Raw genomic sequence first — 23996 nt, 5'->3', positions numbered from 1 at the left:
AGTCTTCCATATATACCTGTCCAGTTGAAAAATAGAAAGGTATGTTTTATGGTAGACACATCCAAAAACAGAAAGTAATCAAAGAATACAGCCAGCTGAATAACAACAACAACAACAACAACAACAACAACAACAACAACAACAACAACAACAACAACAAAAGGTAAGATAAAGCAAACTTGCTCACCCAAAATTGCAGCTGCAACTCATTATTAAGCAAGCATATTTATAGCATATTTCTTCAAACAAGTGAACAGGTAGGACTGGCCTGACCTTGGACCAAGACAACAAGCTGTTTATCAAAGAGATCCTCAACAAGGCAATATATGGTATTCTGAGACAATGACTCTGTCAGCTCCCAGAGGGGCAGTACTGTTCGCTGTGCATTTAGGCTCAGCTAATTCAGCCTAATGGGAGAGCAACCCTAATAATTTCCTTGATATCCAAAATTACTCTATCATGGAACAGCCTTGGTACAGTCTTTGCTACCCCAGATAATGTATTAGTATATGCAGTGTAGTGCATATGCATTTAACTTTTAACTCTTTAAATTTAATTGTTACAGATCAGTAACTTCAGGAGATTTAGAAGAGGTAGCAATGATAGTCTGGGCTAACATATCAGGCAAAGAAAAAAAATAGACAAAAGAAGATAAAAATGTTGTTGCCTCTTAAAGTTTTATTTTAGTGAGCTTTCATGGACAAGTCCACTTCCTAAGATTTGTCCATGAAAGCTCCTGCTAAAATATAGCAGTTAGCCTTTAAAGGGCCCCAATGTTTTTGCCTATTTTATATATTTTGTTTTTCTCAAGAAGGGCCAGCTAGCAGTCTACTCAGCCAGCAGCCTTCAACTGGGCATGGGTAGGGATAGCCAGAAAAACGTATAGCCTTCTTAAATGTTGAAATAATACATTAGAGGTAAAGTCATCCTCCTTTGAAGGCTTCTCTGTGTTTCTACCTCCATTCAAGGAGTTTCAGGATGGTTTTAGGGCTTAATCAAAACCCAAAAGAACTGGTACTTTTAAACATTCTTAGGTGATGTGGAATTAAAGGTATGCCTTGAAGTTGCCATGTTTGCAAATGGCACACTATTTAAGCTGGCAGGGGAAGCAGAAGGAGCCTCCCTGAAACATATGAGGACTTGTGGACACATTTAGGCATCCCCTGAACAATGACAGTACCCTGCCAGCTGATCCTTCCACTGCAGAAGCACTATTGGATTGCTTCAGACATGCACTGGGTACCATTGCACAACGGCTATTGATAGCAAATTGGCATATTTTTATGCTATGAGGCATTCCCTAAGCAGATGCTGCAAAGAAACCCAGAGATCAGAAATAGAATATAAATTTATATAGCACGTGTTCTGTATTAAATGCAAAGCACTTTCAAATCCTTAGGTAGTGATTTATTCCATGTGAATCCTGGCTTCTCACATAAAGGATCTGGGCTGGCTTTGGATGAGGAAGTTTTCCATCCAGATATGGGTCACAGTCTGACCTTCTTAGCTTCAACAAAGTCACTGTATCATATCATAGATGTGTATGTTTTCAGGCCATGTCTTAACGCTTTTACACTATAGGTGGTTTGTGTGCCCCCTTAAACACTGAGCACACTCTTGAAAAGCTCATGGGCCATGCTGACTTGCCCTGTGCCCAGTGCCCCCCATGCCACTTGCACTCAACCTCACCAGCCACCTAATTCTAGGCTGGTAACAGTCCAGGCCAACAAGGTGTGAAGGCACCAGAAATTGTGGCCAGTCAGTAGGAGTGGACAGCCAGGATGACTTTAAACTGCTTGCTTTCAACACATCAGGTGTAAGAGAGAGGGCAACCAACCCTCCATTATCTAGAAAGCCCTCAGTTATTCCTATTTTGCCAACAGAGAATGAAAGTTGAGAACTAGTGACTCATGTGCGTGGTATAGAGGTACATACACAGAGAAAGAGAGAGATAGACCATTGGTGAGGTTCTCCAGCCCCTAAATCAAACCATCTGATCCAGGAGTTGAGAACTTTTGGCTCTCAAGATGTTTTGGACCACATTTTCCACACTGCCCTATCATTGTTTTATCACTCGCCACCCAAGTAGGTGGGGCTCGTCAGCCTTCGAAGGCAGCCCATCTAGAAGGAAAACTACAATTTCAAACCTCCACTCCCTTGTGGCTATATTCACTGCTGGAAAAGGCTTCAGGAGTTAACCTCGAGGCAAAATCTGGAGCTGGAGTCCCGAAGGCAGTTTGTGTCGTTCTGGCAACTCCTGCGACGTTGCTGGAACCAGTTGTATTGGCTCTTGCCTTTCCCTTGGACTATTTCAGCGACGTGGAGAGGGCGGATTTGCTGCTTGGGTAACAGCCTATCCTCCATATTATTTTACCCAGGCTTCATGCTCTGGAGAGGACACTCCAGCTTCACATACAGCATCGAAATAACACGGGAAGTAGCAGTTACTGGTTATAAGTCTTTGCTTGATCGGTGTAGAGCATGACACCAGGGGCTACTTCCAATGGTGGGAGAGGTCATTGCCGCTCACTAGATGGCTACTGCCTGCCTTAAGCTGGGCAGCTCCCAGCCAGTAAGGTGCTGCCTCACCATGGTCTGTTAACCTCATGGGATGTGTGGGGTTTAGGGTGAAAGCTGACAAGCAGATCGATAACCCTGCACCATGCAACAATCATAAGAAAACTTCTGCCCTAAAGCTGGGCACCTATCATTGTCTGTACTAGCTGGGATATCCGGAAGATGAAGTCCAAAACATTTCGAGAATCAAATGTTGCCAACTCTGGTCTATTCACTAAATCAGAGCAGCCTCTTCCAGTGTTCCTTATACTCCTCCAGGAGCATGACACATACGCAGATTTTAAAATGTTAGCAAAATGTTAAGTCCCTTTGTGTTTTTGTTCTCTTTAAAAAACATTTGACTGCTCTAAAAATTAATAAATTAGATAAAACAAATGACAACTTGTTGAAAGGAAATAGAATTTCTTGACTTAACAGTGTGTTAGTAATTGTCAATGTCTAATTTTACATCACAGTATTAGTGAAGGATGGGAAAATAGTTGCTACTGTAGTCCTTCATTTGGGGTTTGTTATCTTTTCCCTTTTTCCAGAAAGAGGATTTATGCATCTAAGCGAGCAGACATGTTAAAAATAGGGGCAGAAATGTGGTGCTATTCAAACAACTTCATACAGTATAGATTTAAAAAAAAAACAGCTTAGCATTGTCATCCTGATATGAAGGCTTTTGCCTTATGCCAGCTCCCCCCTCTACCCCCTCCCATATTTTTGTGTGTGTGCTCAGAAAGCTAGGCTTAGTCTGCTCATAAACATGAGTTCCTGGGCGGACCCCACACACGCACAGCTGGATTTGAGACAGCTGGGTCTGCCTCCCCTTCAGTTTTAGCTAGGAGCCCCACAAGCTCGGAGGATGAACCGACCGACACTGTGAAGCTGCTGGGATTCGTTTGCTGGCAGGGACCTGAAAATGAGTTCCTGGGAAAGCCTTTCTCTGCTTCTGTTGCTGCTGCTGCTGCTGCTGCTCTGTGAGTAAGAAAGGGCTGTAATGTTTTGTAAAGCAAGGGGCTGTTTATTTTTCCAGCTTGCTCCGTTCTGCTGCGCCGAGGACTAGCTAAAGGATAGAAGCAGTTGAAAGAACTGAGCAGTTGCAAATGCTTCATCAGGGTTTGCTGAGAAATGGTAGACGTTAAAGCCTCTGTAGCCAAGCTGTCCAAGATGAGGTCCCTACATTATGGTAACAAACATGCATACAAAACTCTTTACAGGAAGCCTTTTAAAATTTGTATTGCTTTTTTGTTTTGATTATATGTACGTCCATTAGAATCATGCATAGCCGATGTGATGTGGTTTCGGCACATTTGGATACTGAGATGATTATGCAACATAACTTGCATTACTTTCTTTCATGTGCATACATGGCAAGCACACAATGGAGTGTGATCTAGATGGGCGGGGTATAAATAGAATAAAATAAATAAAAAATAAATAAATACATCTAATGAAATATTGCAAGGAAGGAAAGAATATATTTTTGCAACTACTGCAGTTTGGCCAACATGTAAGCAAATCACTCTTTGTCACATGCATGGTGTTTATGCTTCTGTAATAGTCCCTTAATACTGATGATACAGCTCCCATGCCATGATATCAGAATGTGTCCCGTTGTCATGTAAAGGTTGTTACATTTTCATCCTCTTTTTCGACTAGGCAAGCCCAGACATACAGATAAATCAAGTGAATACGTTTCTTATATACACAACTGCTGCTAATATGCCTTTATACGGAATTTGTTTATTGTACTCATGCGTGTCATTCCCTCTAAAACGGGATTCTGTGTCATTCTATGAAATCACGAGTCCACTTCCAGTTGGAGGATTTCTTCAGTGCTCACTGTATCACTTCTTCACATCCAATAATGGGCTGTCAGTCCCTCTGTTGCTGATTTCCATTGGCCCATGCGGTAATTCTTGTACCAGATCTGACCCAGCCATCTCACACAGGCTTTGCAGTGCTCCCACTTTAGGGCTGGCTGACCTGAATAGTGGCAAGTTATTCAACCTTGGAATTTACTTTATAGGTATTCTGCATTGAACAGGAGCTCTGTTTGCAGACTGGCTAGGTTTTGTATGATCCAGGAGCTAAAGATAGTTATAGATGTACTGTATATAGACACAAAACCAAATATCTGTATGCCTTGCAATGTGAGTCGTAAAGTGGTTAGGAATATTATTAATAATATTAAGTGTTTCGGAATTGCTGGATTAGATCCAAGCTAAATGGCCATCAGCCGTTGGACCAGTTCCTCCCTTAACTCTTCTAACAAAATCAGCCCTGCCTCAGATCAGAGGCTGGAAGTAATAACTAATGGCCAAAATCCTCTTGCATAGCTATGCAGATGGTGTAACTGCTGGAGGCAGATTACCTCAAGTTAAGAAATCGCAACAGATTTTATCAGTTGCCCACTGAGTCATGCAACTCAAAACTTTAAAAGACAACTTTCCATGTTCTGGTTCAGATGATGCTCTCTTCTATTTGTAACCATCCCACATTTTCCTATTGCTTCTTCTACTCTTTTTCTTACTAGAAGACGGAATTTGATAATGAGGGAAAGGTGAAATAGGTTCCTAGGGCCTCTTCACCCATATGTCTAGGAGCCCTCTTTGTACAAGCACCCTTTGTCCGGATGTAGCCAGTTTTCTTGTTCATATTCACAAGAACCTCTCAAGTTGAATGCTGATTTTGATTTCTGAGATGGTGATAAGAAGTGATTTCCCCAAGGCACTGAGGAAATCTCAAGCAGGGAATTCTATGCACCATGCTGAACTGATGTCATTGAGGTCCCCTTCAAGCTAGAAAATCCTAGAGAGCTGTTTCTCCGTGTTTGAATTGCAAAACTTGAATTTGGGTAATTAGGTAAACTATTTCATGATAGGAATAAAGGTTACTTTTCCTGCAGGTGTATGGATTGGGCAAATAGAACAAGCAATCCCACAAGTTAGACTAGTGAAGGCTTTGAGAATGTTAATTTCTGTCTTTAATTTGCAAACAGGCATCTTTCCAGGAATCCTGGAAAATACTGAAGAATATTCTTACCAGATGTCCAAGATGATAATTTTGGGTTGCTTTCCATCTAGCGCTCTTTCCTCTCCTACTAAATCTATTAGTGTTACTACAAGTACTATTGTTACTAAAATGATCAAGCTCTCTTCTGTTGTCATCATCTCCTTTGTTTCAGGAGATGGTTCTCAAAGTGAGTGGTCTAGTGTCTCTTGTTCAAAAAAGGTTTCCAAGAGGGAGTGGCTTCAGAATATTGGGTGTACAGAACTGCAACCATTACAGGATGTGGCATACGCAACCTACAAATCAGCAGTGATCCAAATAAGCTGGTGGGAGCAAGGCAGATATCTCAGCCGACAGCACTGTGTTACCATCATGTTATCAAGTGCCACAACAGCTGGTGGTAGTCGATAACACATTTGGCAAGAGGTACTTCCCCCTCCTGTTGCCTGTCGGTCACTGGTTCAATCTGGGTAATGTCCCTATAGTGTTCCCTAATACTTCAGAGCTACGTCATGTTTTCTTTCTGTCTGAGGGCCATCCTTACCTCCAGCTCAAGTAACTATGATTACTACTCCAATGGGAGTCCACTACTTTTGTGTCCTGTGTATTTCTGTACCCTGAGCATGATAAAGTTCTTCATTCACACATGAGTGGAATAGTAGTCTTGTGATTTCTCTTTTCCTCACCTGTAGGTGATTACCTTGTGGTTGCTAGGAGAATCTAAATAGCTGCCGTTCTCCATCCCTGTTTGTCTATGAAACAAAGCAAGGCAAATAAGGTTTAAAAAACCCTGAGATACACAATAATAGCGCAAAGTCATCAAATACGTTCATTATCCAGAAATACAAATATTTCTGTTCCTATCAAGATACTGTAAATTGTCACTTTTGAATTGTACTTAGAATTCCCCTGTTCTTTGGCATCTGGAGATCTTCTGGTCTAGCTGCATTCCTATTTGTGCTAAATTTAAACATTCCAAAGCCTCTTACATGGCACAACTGTATAGCCAGTGTAATCTTAGTAAGAAGTTGTAAACGCATCTGTAACCTATAAGGAGAACGTTTGTAGTACCTTTTGAGCAAGTAGGCAGGTGAGAAATATGGACCAATTAACTTGTTAAAAAGCAAGCATTTGAAATACAATTTCAAGTTTTCAGAGAGGTTAAAATAGGATCAGTTGGCCACATTATCAGATGTAAGGAGGTGGGTGCTGCTGAAGCCATTTAGAACAAGAAGACATTAAGCATTGAATCATCTCATTTCCTGTTATTTATAGAAAATTATTCATCGTTGTGATAAAATATACCTCATTATGGATGGAAAATGCTTAGCTTAGTAGACTTCAGAAATTTATCATAGAATCACAGCAGTTTCTTAGCTCTGACCTATCTTTGTTGGCTCATAAAAGTCCTGCCAGATGGTAAATAGAAAGTCTGCCAGAAATTTTCAAACACTGCAGGAAGTTCATCTAAAGCACCAGTGAAGCATTTGCACTTAAAACAGAGCATACACCCCCATTGCTGAAATGCGACACAGATAACATTTCTGCCATGCCTACTGCTCCAAGGATAACACTGGATTTCTCTACACTGCCTTTTTTCTGTTCCTTCCCATATTCTTGAAGGGATGGATGACCTATTCAGGGAAAAGAAGGTACAGGCAACCATCATTTGCGGGAAGGAATGGTCACATTCTGAAAAAGGTAAAGGTAAAGGTTCCCCTTGACATTTAGTCCAGTCGTGTCCAACTCTAGGGCGCAGTGCTCATTGTTACAAACAGCTATGATGTCACCTGTCCTTCAAGGTTTAGGCTGGAGTGTTAACATCCGATGGTGGTCGGAAGGCGGGACATCAGGGGGAGGAGCTGGGATATATAGGGGTGTGAATGTGTGTGAGGGGCAGATCAGGATCTGTGAGCGCTGAGATGAGATAGTGATCAGATTGTGTGGAGATATGAATCTGTGTGAGCTAGAGCCTTTCTTTATGTGATTACCTGATTTATTTGTTATACCAATCTTAATGTACCAATCAATAAACTTTAGTTATTTTGTTTGAAATCCATTCCGGCCTGAAGATACTTATTGCAGGGGATGGTTGGTGGCAGACTACTAGAAGAGTAACAGTGGAGTGACGTAGCAACCTTCCTTGGTGAGGTAGAAGGAGGCCGTTACACTCATCTCTGTTTCCAAGCCGTAGAGCCAGCGTTTCTCCATAGACAGTTTTCATGTCACTTAGTCAGCGTGACTAGGCACGGAACCTTCCCACCGAGGTGGTACCTATTTATCTACTCACATTTTTACATGCTTTTGAACTGCTAGGTTGGCAGGAGCTGGGACAAGCGACGGGAGCTCACTACGTTGTGTGGATTCAATCTTACAATGGCTGGTCTTCTGACCTTGCAGCACAGAGGCTTCGGCGGTTTAACCTGCAGCACTACCACATCCCATATTCTGAGATACTTATCGTGTATAAGCCAGTTCACGTTAAGTCCCACCATTGGACTTCAATTGGACTTACTCCTAAATAGTTTTGTCTGGGACTGCAGGTGTAGGATGCTGAATGATGGATCCAATGCTTTCATTGCACTTGTGAAGACCTGCAGAAGACACAGATCTTGGACTGCAATCTATCCACCACTACCCCTGTCATAAAAGCATGATTCTCCTTAAGAAAATATCTAAAGTAAACAGGAAAATTAATTGGAATTTCCCTCCAGAAACTGATGGGGCCATTTGTTATGCTCTAAGGTTTACAGAGACGTAAGCAGTAGATTGTCGTCATAAACTGTAGAAGAGGGTTTTCTCTTCCAACAAACTTGGATCTTATTGCTTCATTCTTCAGAACTTGATAAGGTGGTATCAAACATCTGTGTAACAACACAAGAAAATAACATGCCAATAACTATAGAGATCTCTCACTACACAAATTACTGGTGAGTAGAGAGATTGTCCCCAGACTGAAGAACTATAACCAAATGACGCTGTTGCTTTAGTTTAGTGTCTTCTTAATAGCTTTCTGTTTCCAACAGTAATTTGAAATGTTGCGTTTTCCCCCCTCAGAGTTTTATTAACAGAAACCAAAGAAAATGGAGGCTGGATATAGAGGATAATATTGTCAGGACCCAGAATGATACAAGTTTGCCCTTTGTTCCCAGAATGCCCACCAGTCCTTCATACTTTGGTCTTATGCATCTACATCCCTAAAATATTTAGAGGCAATATGCCACAGAATACCAGTAGTTGTAGAGATAAGCTATAGGAGGGGTCTGTTGCCTTCATACCCTGACAGTACATTCTCCAGAACCATTTGACTGGCCCTGGAGTAAACAGGTTGCTGTTTAGAAACAGCTGATAAATAAAACTATAGCTATTGTTGATTATTGCATTTGATTCTTATGAAGTAGTTTTGCTTCCTTAAAAAAAGAGAGACTTCTTACCATTATGTTCAGCACACTGGAATGCACCCAAGTGTGCCATCTGCATGACGTTTTGGTACTAGGGGTTGCAGGAAAGCTGTTTTTTAATGCTGGATGAGCGAATGTAAAAGACATTGATGGCTGTCTGTCGTGCAGCAATTTGTACTTTAACACAAATATATAAGTTATTTAAGGGACATCCCTTTATTATTATTTGCTCATCCTTGTAAAATTGTTGTTATGTGCTGTCAAGACACCTCCCACTTATACTGACTCCATGAATCAGGCCTCAAAAATGCCCTGTCCTCAACAGCTCTTGTAAACTCAAGCCTGTGGCTTCCTTTAGGGAGTCAATGCCTCTCATATTTGGTCTTCCTCCTCCTCTGCTGCCTTCGACCTTTTCCAGCATTGTTGTCTTTTCTAGATAATCTTGCCTTCTCATGATGTGTCCAAAGTAGGGCAGCCTCAGCACCATCATTTTTGCCTCCAGAGATAGTTCAGGCTTGACTTGCTCTAGGACCCATTGTCTTTCTGGCTGCCCATGATACCTACAAAGCTCTCATCCAGCACCATATTTCAAATGAATCATTTTTTCCCCTCCTATCAGCTTTCTTTACGGTCCAGCTTTCACTCCCATACATGGTGATTGGAAATACAAGATTGTGGATGATCTTGATCTCCAATGACACATCCTTGTAAAATACACAGAAACAGTTACTGGGAAGGGATTTTCCAAACTGGAAAAGAAACTGGGAACTAATTGGCCACTTGGGAAAAGAATGCTGAACTAGACCGCTTTCAAGTCTGATCCAACACATCTCTTTTGTCCTCATTATTAGGTCTAAGCTTCTGTGTATTTTCAGAGGTAAATGACCAACGCACTTCTCACAACTGAAGCAGCATATTAATTTATTGTATTATAATAGTGTTGACAAAATACTTGAACTACCTATGTCATGTTATGTTATGCTATCATAGGATCATAGTTGGGAGGGGCCTGTCAGGCCATAGAGTCCAACCCTCTGTTCAGTGCAGGAATCCAAATCAAAGCAAATCTGATAGATGGTTGTCAACTTTTCTCTTGAAAGCCTCCAGTGTTGGAGCACTGACCACCTCCTGAAGTAATTGGTTCCATCGTTGTACAGCTCTAACAGTTAAGAAGTTTTTTCTGATACTCAGCTGCCATCTGTAATTTGAGCCCATTGTTGCACGGTCTACACTCTGGGGTGATTGAGAACAGATCTTTCCCCTCCTGTGTATGACTACTTTCAAATATTTAAAAAGTACTATTATATCTCCCTTCAGTTTTCTTTTCTCAAGGCTAAACATGTCTGGCTCTTTCCTCATAGGGCTTGGTTTCCATTCCTCTGATCATCCTTGTTGCCCTTCTCTTAATTTCTTCCAGTTTGTTGGCATCCTTCTTAAAGTGTGGTGTCCAGAATTGGAAACAGTACTCTAGATGAGGCCTAACCAGTACCAAATAGAGGAGGAGCAATACCTCACAGGATTTGAAGTCTATACCTCTGTTAATGCAACTTGAAGCAGTATTCGTCTTTTTCGCAGTAATTAGGGATATTGTCTAAATAGTACTGGACTTGATGTAGACTTATCTCTGGAGGTGTTATGGAGGTTTGCAAGGCATGGTTAGAAAACCCTGATGACTATAACTAGATAGTGAGCTAGTGTGATGTAGTAGTTTTACTGCTGGACTAGATCTTTGGAGACCTGGTTTCCTATCACCATTGAGTCAGGCAACTCATTGGATGACCAGAATTTTATTCCATATTTAGTGATTCAGAAGGGTCTTGCATTGTTCAGATGAGATTTATATATGTTTTTTACATTGGCTGAATTTACTTTTTAAAAAATAAAGCATTTGGAAGGGGTGCTTAGGAGCAAGTGGCTTAAAATATTTTTTAAAAACAAAGTGTGCTGCTTAGACACCATCCCATAGTGCTTAAAGAACTCTCTGGGTGGTTTGCAAGTTTGTTACGCAGGCTACACATTCCCCCCCCCCCCCCCAGTGAGCTGGGTACTCCTTTTACCGACCTCGGAAAGATAGAAGGCTGAGTCAACCTTGAGCCAGCTACCTGGGATTGAACCCCAGGTCAGGAGCACAGTTTTGGCTGCAGTACAACAGTTTAACCACTGCGCCATGCCATGAGGCTCTTATTAAATATTAGATACTTTCCCACTTGCTGTGCAAAAGTCAGTCTGAAATAGCTTGCAGTTTATACAAATTGTTTTCATTTGATTAGTGCCCATAGAAATATGTGGGATATCTGCCTTCTCGTAGTGCTGATTCTGGAATATTTTTCAGGCTTTAGCCAAAACTCTCCCTGTCCGTGGGGATTATATGATGGGTGATAATGATAATGGGTTTTAGAGAAGGTGAATTGGACTTGATCTTGGACTCATCATTCTTGCACTGAGCAAGGGGTTGGACTCAATGGCTTTATAGGGCCCTTCCAACTTCATGATTCTATGATTTTGATTCATCCCTCTTCCCTGTCTTGAATGAATTTTTCTTTTCACTGTCTTTTTTTTTCCAAATTGCTTTAGTAATAACTTGATTATTTGGGTATGCGGGGAACCTCTTTACTGAACTTAGGAGAAAGCCCCTAAAAGGAGAACTTTGGCTTTAATACAGTACACTGGCCGTAATCCTGCTACTAGCCAGTGTAACCCAAATGGTGTAATTTTCAGCAATTAATCTCCACAATTTAAGAAACTGATGCTTGTTTTCCTTGTCACATGGCAACACAATAGTCATGTGACTTGGCACATGATAAGAGAAGCAAACATTGAGCTGGTGGTCGTTGGAATGTATGCCACTGAAATTTATGCCATTGGAATTACACCTGAATAAGTATGTAACAGGATTCTGACCTGTAAATGATCATTGCTTAACACTGGAGGCTCATAAATTGCAGAGGAGGGGACTTACCCCTCAAAACTGTGGAACTCAGCATCACTTTGTCTGAAGTTTGCAGTACTATCCACACCCATTGACCTGGAAGTAAGCAACATTCAATGCAGCAGGGCTTATTCTCACTTAGTTATTTGTAGACAGGCAAATTATTGTCATGTTGTTCATCTGACTGCAGGGTCAATAGAGCAATTTTCATAAAGGGAACCATGTTAGTTTGTTTCAGCATAACAAAAAAGAAAGAAAGAAATGTTACCATACTTTGAAGAGTAACTTGTTTGTCTGTCTGTCTGAAATACTTTTACCCCACCTTTCTTAAAGAGGACCCAATATGGTTTCAGTAAGAGTAAGAGTATTGGTTAGTCTTGGAAACGGTATAAAACTCTTTCTCTTTGTTATTGAATCGGCAGAGAATATTTTCGCACAGTCTTTCGCAGTTAGAAATTACACGTAGCCACTAATTGTGAAGAAGAAACACTGGCATACCTCAGAGAGGGAGAGAGGGAAGGAAGGAAGGAAATATCTCTGGGGAAATCAATTGTATTACTGATTGTAGAGTGATTATAGAAATCAAATAAATAGATTCATAGTGTTTAATGTATGTCTATTCTTCCATATTATTTGACATTATTTTATTTTAATTTATTGTTGTCTATCATTGTCCCATTTTCTGTTGTGAACTGCCCAGAGTGGTCTTGGTAGCCAGATAGGCGCTATAGAAATCAAATAAATATATAAATAATGAATACTGTTATTGAAGGGAGGTTGAAGGGTCTCTTATTATTTTATATGTCTTTGATTTTATCATGATTTTATTTGACCATACAGTATCTGTATTTTAAACAATTGTGACAGCTTTTAGCTAAGACAATAAACTTGAACTGAACTGAATACTGTTATTGTTAACTATATTGTTAGTTTTTTGTTCTGAGTGGTGGGCTATTTCCACATAAAACTTGAAACCATCACATCACCGGAGACAACCCGAGCTGAACATCTGCAGACCCCCTTTGAACTCATCCTAACTTAAAACTCTGGTCCATTAAGACTCAATTATTTCAGCATCAGTCTCCCTCTACCCCATAATCAGGTGCACAACAGGGAATGCAACCAGTGTGATCTTACCATTTCTGTTTATATACCATATGTATACTATATATCTTACACCTAGAATTCACTTTACCCTCATGTATAGCTTTCATCCCATTCATGCCATTATTTTTTCTGACATATACAGGTTTTTGTCAGCTCATAATCCTGGACATACTTGTTCAGAAATTCTGTTCCTTTAAGTGGCCCCCTCCTTCAAGCAATCTCCACAAAGGACTGCAGACTTACAGCACAATTCTGTGGATGTTTTAGATTCTTAGGTTCCAGAATTTGTCAGGGGTTACTCTTGCAAGTCTAAAACACTACACCAAACTGGCTTTCATTGTATCTATTCATAATCTTAACATACTTATCACACCTGCTTATTCTTCTTACGATTAATCCACCCTGAGCAATGCCATCAGGAGGCCATTATGAGTCTGGACTCCTAGCAGGGTCACCCAAGGTGGAACGGTCACAGTTGAGTCACCAAATTAAGATGCATCCACCCTCTTCAAAGGTGAATGCATTACGTTCAAAGGTAATGACAGCATCAGTGAAAGAGAATGGACAGTTCCAATGGTGATGGGGGTGACAGAAATAGTAGGTGAAGGTGACACTGGTGGAGGAGGCAATGATAATGACACTCAAGCTAATTTTTGTTAGTACTGCACAGAAGGTGGCAATGGTAAAACACTCCTCAATTTTTCTTCCCTTAAAAACCCACAATGATTCTGTCCAAAATGAAAGAACATAGCACTGAAAGATGAAACTCCCAGGTTGGAAAGCACTCAATCAGCTACTGGCCTGATGACATTTCAGTGCCAGGTCAAGACCTTCCTGTTCCAGAAGGCTTTTAATTGAAATAACATCAACTGTGGGTCCTGATGGCAATTTTAATTGTATTTTAATCATTTTATCTTTTATTGTATCTTAATTGAATTTTAATTGTTGTAAGCCGCCCCGAGACTTCTGGGTAGAGTGGGCGGCATATAAATTAAATAAATAAATAATAAATAAATAACATTCCCTCTAGTTTTCAGCTCCACTGGGTGGGGCTCTGCCCCTTACATGCGCAACTTTGCCCCCTCGTGTAGGGTTCTCTCATGGTCAGAACCAATCGGTTAAGAACTATTGCTGTCAGTGCAGGGAGGAGGAGGGCTGCCATGGAGGGGGGCAGGGGCAGACTCACAACTTAGAGGGAACCTTGTCTACTGGGGAAGAGCAAAGGACAAGTACTAATAGCATTATCACTAAATAGGTAACTAGATTAAAGCTGAAAGGAAGTCTGTTAGCTGACATGCACAGAAATGAAAGGAAAATCCAATGCTGCACAACATATACAACTGGAACATGAAGAAGTATGAATCAAGGTAAACTGGAAGCAAGAAACAGAATATATAAACTTTGCACTGCTTGGACAACTACAAAGTGTTCTACACTGGAAATAACAAACTATTGAGGCAAAAACATGCCAACAAATATGGAAAACAAAACAATGGCCCACAAACCGGAAACGTTCCATACACATTTTAATTCCCAAGAAAGAAGATGCCATGGAGTGCAATAAATACAGGGCCATTGCTCTAATTTGCCTTGCAAACAAATTCATGTTCAATTTATTATTTATTTTTATTTATTTATTTATTGGACTTATATACCGCCCCATAGCGCTACAAGCACTCTCCGGGCGGTTTACAATTTTTAATCATACAGGCTACACATTGCCCCCCCAGCAAGCTGGGTACTCATTTTACCGACCTCGGAAGGATGGAAGGCTGAGTCAACCTTGAGCCGGCTACCTGGGATTTGAACCCCAGGTCGTGAGCACAGTTTTAGCTGCAGTACAGCGTTTTAACCACTGCGCCACGAGGCTCTTGTGTCGCTTTTACCCTATATCGGGCAAGAAATACTTGATGTTCAAGCTGCATTTCAAAAAGGAACAGGCACTTGAGAGCATATTGCAATTTTTAGTGAAAGTGAAAGAAGTGCCAAAGCAGGATTGCAGTTGAAGGTTAAGACAAAAATAATGACTACAGAAGAATGACACAACTTTAATGTTGAGAATGAAGAAACTAAAACATTGAAAGATTTTGTATACCTTGGTTCAATCATCAATCCAAGTTAAGACTGCAGCCAAGAAAACTGAAGAAGACTGGGACGGGGGGTGTAATGAAGGAATTAGAAACAATTATCAAGGCTAAGGATGTGGTGGCGCTGTGGGCTAAACCGCAGAAGCCTGTGCTGCAGGGTCAGAAGATCCGGCAGTCGTAAGATCGAATCCACGCAACGGAATGAGCACCCGTCGCTTGTCCCAGCTCCCGCCAACCTAGCGGTTCGAAAACATGCAAATGCGAGTAGATAAATAGGGACCACCTCGGTGGGAAGGTAAACAGCGTTCCGTGTCTAAATCACACTGGCCATGTGACCACGGAAAGATTGTCTTCGGACAACGCTGGCTCTACGGCTTGAAGAGCAGGATGAGCGCCGCCCCCTAAAGTCGGACACGACTGGACAAAAATTGTCAAGGGGAACCTTTACCTTTACCTTATCTGTCACTGGAGACCAAGATCCTCCACCCTCTTGTACCACCATGTATGGGTGTGAAAGCTGGAGAGTTAAGAATGCTGACAGGAAAAAAAATATTTGTTAGATATATGGTGCTGGAGGAGAGCTTTGTGGAAATCTTGGATTGCTAGAAAGAGGAACAAATGGATCCTAGAGCAAATAAAGTTTGAACTATTTCTGGAAGCAAAAAAATGTTGAAACTGATGTTGTCCTGCTTTGGGCACATCATGAAAAGGCAAGATTCTCCAGAAAACACAATCATTCTGGGAAAGGTTGAAGGCATCAGGAAAAGAGGAAGACCAAATACAAGACGGATAGATTCCCCTAAAGGATCCACAGGCTTGAGTTTGCAAACTCTGAGCAGGACTGTTGAGGACAGGACATCCTAGAGATCTCTCATTCGTAGGGTCACCATAATTCAAAAATGACTTGACAGCACATAACGATGACAATTGTTACTTATGGATACCAGTCTTTTGGAAATGATGGCTGAAACTCTATTGAGTAACTGCTCCTGGAGAACTCGGCATTATGCAAGTGGTCTCAGTAATAGTACCAAGGCAGAAGCATTATTCATGAAGCACTTCTGCAAATGCATTGTGCAGTTGGTCACGACAGGAACCATGTGGCCAATTGCACAATCCTTGTTGCCTTGGCGTAACAGCTGGCAAAGATACTCCTATGTAACGTCACATTACACTGCATCATACAGGGTTCCACACCTTCAGTGTGAAGTGGTTCAAGCCTCTCTGCCACCTTGAGTCTCTATGAGCTCGACCTGCTTTCTGTGTAGATATAGTCTAAGCAGATGCTTTGGACAGAACCCTGGTACTATTCGACATCAAGGGCAGACAGCCTCTTTCAGCCTTATGGCTAACTTCCAGGGTCCACTCTTCAGTGGTGGGCGGGCACAAAAACAGCAAGATATTCTTGCTTTAAAGCTCTGATTGCCTGGGGAGGTGCATTTAAACATTTCAGATTTGAGAAGGGGGGGGCAAAAACACAACAACAACAACAACAACAAAAGCTACCAGATTCTGGTGCCATGGGGAAGGGGTGTGTGGCTCACTTGTGACCCAGAGAGGGAAACTCATAGTTATTTCCTAACAGTTAAATCATTATTTCTCCAGTTGCCTTAAACAAGTTCACTACCTCAAATATTGAGGTCCCTACTGACCTATAAATTTTTGCAGGTCTTGTATTCCAAATGTTAGGCTGACAGGAGTCCGTCCCTTGAGCATGGACCTTTGTGGACCTGGCAGCTCCTTCACCATTAGAACGTTGGCCACTGCCTGACATTATGTGCTTGGACGTCAAGTAGAGAAGATGCCACATGATGGCTTTTCATTTCTTAAATGGGAATATTGAGAATAAAGCTGCTGAGTGGAAATTATTGGATACACATGGAAGAATAAACCACACTTGAGCCATCCCAGAAGCATATTTCTTGAGGAAAGATGCCTTGCCTATGTGTCATTAGATGCAGCTGTCACATTAATTGAAGACAGGCAAACGTGAAGTAGGCGCACTCTACAGATTTTTTGAGGTTCCTAAAATAAATGGGTGGCTCCCTCTTACCCTAAAGTACTACCCTCAATGGAGCCTTCTTTCTTAATGCATGTGACACCATCAAATCCATCCATTAGGCATGTCTGTACAGCTACCCGGCTTTCCAGGGGGAAGGTCAGTACTGAAGAACATTTATCTGCAGGGAACCAACTTCTACACAGTGTGGTCACTGTTCAATTTTTTCCAGCTGCCAGCAATTAGGATTGCAAACCTTCAAGAATACAATTAGGATTAATTTGCTTATCAACTCCCCATTTGTAGAGCCTGTTCCAGGCCAGGTTTTCTTAGTGTGGTGGAATTGGCAGGATGAATCGGTCCTTAATGTTTCTGTGTGGCTTTCTATTGTCAATTGTGTGTCCATAAAAAAAGCATATGAAAGTAAAGGAATGTGTAAATGAATAAATAATGTATAGACAAAAACAGATACATAGATTCTTATAATAGTCAACGAACAAATAATTTCACCATTAAGAAGGCTCACAGAAACCAAATCTATGAACGCTGCCCCATCCCTCATAATTTAGGAACAAGAGGCTCGCTGTGTCAGTTTGTCTTAGAATGAGCTAAGAGATATGTGAAAGGCAGAGTAGGGCAGAGAAAAGGATACTAAAGGTTATATTGACCTTTCTCAGAACACTTTAACCTGAAATTGTTTTATTTTTAATGCAGTGGATAAAATCATATTAGGGAAACCATGAATGTAAGGGCAATAGTTGAGCTTCCCCCTTTTTGATGCTTGCAGTCTGTCGTGTGACTCATCCCTTGAACTGGGGAAGCTGAGGAGCACAAAAACCATCCAGCAGCACAGGTAGACTTTACCCAGTTGCTTACTTATGCTGTGTGGGACAAACAAGAATGTTGCAAGACGTTAATGTTGCAAGACGTTCTTTGCAGTGGAAAAACTGCGTGTTGTTTATAGGGTATATGTGTGTACAGCTTCCATACTTCTGAAAGTTACCACCCCAGCTGTGTAAAACCTGTTTTACAAATGTTGAACCTTTTAGTGTTGGCAACCCAGAGTGCTGAATGAATATCTATAGAGAGACAGTCCAGTCTAGGCCAAGTTAAATGATACAACAGCAACCTTGATAAAACTAAGCCAGTGGGTCTGGTGCTTATCTGGATGGAACCATGTGTATGCTCCCTCAAGTTTTGTCACAGGAAAAAAAATATAATTGTATTTAACATAATTAATAATTAGCCATGTTAGTCCATGCAAGCATATCTGGCAAAAAGAAAAGTGAAAAATAAAGAAAACAAAAACATTGCGGCACCTTAAAAACTAACTGCTGCATTTTAATGTAAACTTTTATGGGTAAGACCACTTCCTCAGACATAAGAGTGGGATTCCATGGCAAATATTTATACAATTATACATGGTCCCAAAACAAAGAGATGTTTTGTTTCCTGGGCAGGTAGTTGATAATGTAGCATTTCACACCTGGCAATGATAATTGAGGAATGGCAATACAAAGAAACTAGTTTCAATTAATTTTAATTTATCTGGACACTCTGCACGAGATCTGCAAGTTGCCAATTCTGTAGAAGGAAAACTACAGAACAAGAATCAAGGGGCAGTTGAGATAAAATATATACATACGTTTGAAACACATCTCAGTGGACTCAATATAAGCCAAGGGTTCTTAGGCCATTATCAAATATAAAATGTTGCTTCTGCTGCAGTTCCCAGCAGTATTTCCTTACTGCTTGTGCCACCTCACAAACCTTATCGGGGATTATGATACTCGTTGCCATGTTGTTCTTTGTAATCTATAACCTGGGATAAATTAAGCCACCAATCATTGTCATTGTTTATAAAACAATACCTCCTGGGAGGAGAATTGAAAAATCAACAGGGGTCTAAATGGTCATTGCCATTGAAAAGTTAGTCCCAACTAGACTAGGCATATGGAGTGGGCTGACATTTTAAGTCAACACTTCTATGAGTCCCATTGATTCCATGGGCCTGCTTTATTTGGAATTCACTATTGAATGTAGACCTTATTTGAAGGGAGTGGGAGAAGAAAATATCCAGACATTACATTACATTAATTCACAAAAGCCTTTGGTGAACAAAAGTTTTCACATAGAAGCACAGCTTGTTAATTAGTGAAAATCAGGATGAGAAACGTGCTAAAAGGACTATTAGAACGTGGTGTCCCTGAACCATTAACTTGTAGTTTAACTGCCACATCAGTCATATTTCCCCTGATTAAACCCAGACAAATGCTTTCAATGTTAATACTCAGATAATTTAATAAAGCTGCACAAGCAGTTAAAGTAACAACAAGCTTCTACAAAAAGCTTTCCAGATGTTGCTGAGGCAAACGCAAAATATCAAAATAAAAAACTTCAAAAAAAGTTGGAAAAGCAGAACTTGAAACTAACTATAAACTAATTAAATACGAGAACGAGTTCTCCAAGAATAAATTGAAGACATAAGGGTTTTTATGACACCATGAAGTCAACACTATTGGAAAGTCACATACTGTACACAGATATCTGAATTCACCGGTCCTAAGATTATTTTAAACACAGTCTCTTTTGTAATGCAAAATATAATTTTTATTCATCAGGAAATGGGATGGGAGGTTTCCTAATGGCTGCCAGAAACAAATGGGTTCTCAGAACAAGAAATGGCCAAGTCTGCTTACAGCCATAAAGTATTGTTTGGAAGAACAGCCTGAGTTTGATCATCACAACCAGGAAGCTGGTCCTGCTTGACAGCTTCTGGAAGGGCACCCACCAACTCTCTAAAATTTGTTTCACTGGGCGGAGGGAGAGAGGCAAGAAAAATACCGTCCCTCTCATCCTTCTAACTGGTTCGTTGCAGTGCCATTTATGTCTTCGTCCAATGATTCTCAAACTGTAGAAGCTTGCTACTGGGCCCAGAAGCTGCCAGTCACAAGTGCTAGGAACTTAGAAAACTACAGAATTTATCTTTTTTTTACTATTGACTAAATTTTCCATCATTCCTTAATGTTTGCTGTGGTAGCTGGGGCTGATGGGGCTTGCAGTCCCAAACATTTAGAGAGCATGCAGTCTCTTTGTACAGTACTATGAATTGTCATCCCCTCTTTATGGACGCTAGGCCTTAGATTCATCTTCTGTTGTAAAAACCTCAGAGATACTGCTTGCTCATTTCCTACATGTGCGCGAAACATTCCCTGTTCCTTTTCTTCTCCCCCATCATGACTAGGCCCATAGCAATTGAGAAACGTGATAACACCCTTTGTGTCTATCAGTGGAAGCAGGGAACCTTTATAAAGCTTGTAACATGCTTCTTGATGGAGGATTAATAACCTTTTGCATTAATGAGGGGAATAACCTCCATTATTTTTTTTTCCTTGTTAAAAAGAGGTGCCAAGATAGGCAAGGGCTAAGAGCACACGTATTCAGGTTAACTCCTATGAGTTCCTGCTCTGCATGGATACATCTTTAGTCTACAAGAACTGAAACTGATCCCATGACACTGGATCAGATGGCACTCTTTATATTATCTCTGGACCTGTTTTAATTATAGCATTTAAGTTGGAGTAAATGCAACTGACTTTATATCTCTCAGTGCCTTGCAAACACAGCATAGTAAGGCTTAAAGAGTTCCAGTAAGTCCTTCTCAGGGTCTATGTAATTATTCCATCATCACTTGAAAAGATTTGCCAGATGGCTACATGAGGATGCAGTGGAAAGTGGGAAATCCCTCCATGGACCTCTTCACCACCATAAAAAGAGCTTCATAAATGTGCACCATGTTTATTTAATTGTCCCCACTCTCTAATTCCCTAGTCAAGCCAGGAGCTGGGGGATAATATAGGGAGTGAAATCAAGATCAATTTGGAAAAAGTGGGTCACAGTCCACCAATGTATGCAAAAAAAAAGTATTTAAGATGTGAGAAAATGCCTTGTTTTCACTACAACGGGCTATGTATTAACATGATTGCCCTTCTGAAAAGTTTGTTTTGATTCACTGTAAGCTGTTTTTTGTCAGGCATCCTCCTAGGTTCCTGATGTTTTATCATACTCATTATCTTTTTCTAAATCAAATCCAGTACTCTCACCAGGCTGTTTTAATTCAAGTAATTGCTTCAAGTCAGTCAGGTTACTATAGGTACCTTATCTATGTACATTTTTTATTAATACTTCTAAAATGTTCTGGGGATTTGTTTCCTCAGCTGAAATGGAGAACTGCACTGGCTGCTTGCCCTGTTATATACTGTTTTACTAATCCCCCTCAATTCTCAACAGGAACTTGTAAAATTCTCATTGCTTGGGCTGCACTGACCAAAATTTCTTTCCTCTCAATGTTCTTTCACCTTAATAAACACAGGCCTGGTTATTTTGAAGGATGCTTTATTTTTATTCTACATCCTCATGCTAGTGAATAATACTTTTTGATATTCTTTTCTTAGGGGGTGGGCATAGCATGAGTAAAGGAGACATGCTTCCCCACCATAATCTTTTCACATAAACATGACCTGTGAACCTTTTCTTTGGGGTTTATGTGATTTGGGCAGGGTAGGTTTAATGGTGGGAGAGAATTAAACTCTCCGAGGCCACTTATCCGTTCAAAGAGGGACAGAGTTGGTTACTAGTCATATGCTGAATGCCTCATCTAGCTCGGTTTTTTTATTCTATTGCCTTCTCTGAAGCACTGAGAGAAGATGGCTGCTACCTCTTATAGAAAAGTTCACAGAATGTCACTGAAACATTTTTACCTTCCTTCCGTCTTTGGATCTAAGCTGTTGTTCTCCACAGGCAACCAGTCAATGGCAGCTAATATAAAGAAATCTGAAGAGAGAGAAAGGCAAAAATGGTATTGGCAAGAAAATAATCTCATAAAAGTTCCAATTCCACATTTTTTTACTAGTCACCTACCTCTGTGAATCATGTCTGGAATTGGGTCGGGTTGGGATGGGAAGTCATATTCAGTCATTTTGAAACCCAGAATCATAAATATGATTACAGAGGAAAAATTAGCCCTGGTCTCTCCCTCAGTTCTTTGCTTGCATGAACTGACATTTGTCTAAAGCATGGGTTCCCAACTTGGGGATCATGACCTCCAAGGGGATAGCAAAGTGTTTTCTGGGGGATCACCACAGTTTTTGGAAGAGGGGGACACATCACCCTCAACTTGCAACTCCAATCTTCGGTCCCTTCTGCAGGAACCCTGCCCCTCACCTGCTTGTATCTCCCCAAGCCAAGCTCTCTTTGCTCCCTGCTGTGGGGTTCCTGGGGCCCCCTGACTACATGCTCTCTTTCTCTGGCAGCAGCAGCAGTGGCTCCTCTTCAGCTCTGGTGGCTGGCTGGCTGGCTCAAGTAGGGGACCAGGATGAGGAGGAGCGGGAGACAGGACCCAGCCTATGCAGCCCCTGCAAACCTGGCTGGCCATGGTGGGGGTTGAAGGCAAGAAGGGAGTGGCAGGATGGAGAGGGAGTGGGAGAAGTGGTGGTGGAGGATGAAAAGGCCATCACCTCTTTGCACCTTCACCTCTGCCATGTGCCTTTCCCTCCATCTTAAGGAGGACAGCGGAGAAGGAGGAAATGGAGCCACCACTTGAAAGAAGGATGGAAAGGGTGACACTTCTTTCCTGAAGGAAACCGCCCTCTCCCAGCTAACCCAATTTTAACCCACCCTCATTACCTCCATCTCCTGGAGCCCATTAAGGGACTGTTGGGGGTGGTAGTGAGTGGCTTTAACAAACACTCAGCTGTGAATTTCAAGGCTAGTTGTCCAGATGCATCACATTAAATACTAATTTAGAATGATATTCTGAAAAATCTATGTTTAGTGTATATTCTTTGCCCAATTAAATATGTATTTTTATGCAAATATGGAGGAGATTTGCAGGATAGTTGGCTATTATAAAAGGGAGTTGTAATGTGAAAAATGTACATTGGTCTTTAAAAAAGGATTCTGCTCCTGTGGAGGCTCTCCACATGAGCAAGAACCCTGGTCTTCCTTTCAGCGTGGCCCCCTGACCCCTTGTGTAGCACAGAGTTTGCATGTGAACAGGAACCTTTTAGTTTCGGCTGCATCGCTGCTCACGTGAGTCCTTTCCTCCACAGCACAGCTCACTTCATTTCTCTGCGCTCCCTTGTGTAGCATTTTCAGGAACCTGGAGAAGCTGCTGTTGCAATGTCTTTTTCCACCTATTACATCTGCCTAAATCCAAATTTGCTTTCTGAGCCTCAGACCTTGCTCCTGAGAAAGAATATAATGACCTACTTATGCCATCCATAACCAAACAGCAAAAGGATGATTCCTTGAGATCAAAAGCATCATGCTTTCACTGCTCTGTTACAAATGGTTTCATACACACACACACACACACACACACACACACAGAGAGGGAGAGAGAGAGAGAGAGAGAGAGAGAAGTAAACACAATATATATATATATAAACATATATACAGTGTATGTATACAGTATATATACTGTACAATATATATATATAGTACACATATATATAGTACATATATATATATGTACTATATATATGTGTGTGTGTACTATATATATATGTTATATATATATGTTATATATGTTATATATATATATGTTTTATATGTTATATATATATATAGTACAGTATATATACTGTATACATACACTGTATATATGTGGCATGAACATATTGTATTTTTTTTTTTGCCACTCATCTGACCAGTGGTCACAAAGAAAAATGCAGAAGCTGTGGTGCTTAACTGAAGCAAATTAACAAATTGCTTATCTTGGTCCCATGACCAAGCATGTGACATGCACCTCATTAATTACAAGCATGTGACATGCACCTCATTAATTACTGTTATAACTTCTGTGTTTTCACTTACGCACATATACAACAGCCATACTT

General features: G+C 40.9%; 1 protein-coding gene across 3 annotated transcripts in view; it reads left to right on the top strand.

The window, feature by feature from the left end:
- The window catches only part of LOC110090113 (TGF-beta receptor type-2), a 55545-nt gene that overhangs the window by 6025 nt on the left and 25524 nt on the right, over positions 1-23996 (top strand). For 2 of the 3 annotated variants that reach the window (XM_020813624.3, XM_072984952.2), the window contains exon 1: positions 3279-3539. The exons of the other annotated variant lie outside the window; for it this stretch is intronic. In XM_020813624.3, the coding sequence (XP_020669283.3) occupies positions 3482-3539 (58 nt within the window). In that variant the 5' untranslated portion in view covers positions 3279-3481. Of the gene's footprint in view, positions 1-3278; positions 3540-23996 lie in introns of those variants that run through there. 3 annotated transcript variants of the gene reach the window in all.

Source organism: Pogona vitticeps, chromosome 1 (assembly GCF_051106095.1).
Source record: "Pogona vitticeps strain Pit_001003342236 chromosome 1, PviZW2.1, whole genome shotgun sequence".
Taxonomy (NCBI): Eukaryota; Metazoa; Chordata; class Lepidosauria; order Squamata; family Agamidae; genus Pogona; species Pogona vitticeps.
The sequence above is the reverse complement of the archived record's forward strand: the minus strand, read 5'-3'. Positions and strand labels throughout refer to the sequence as shown.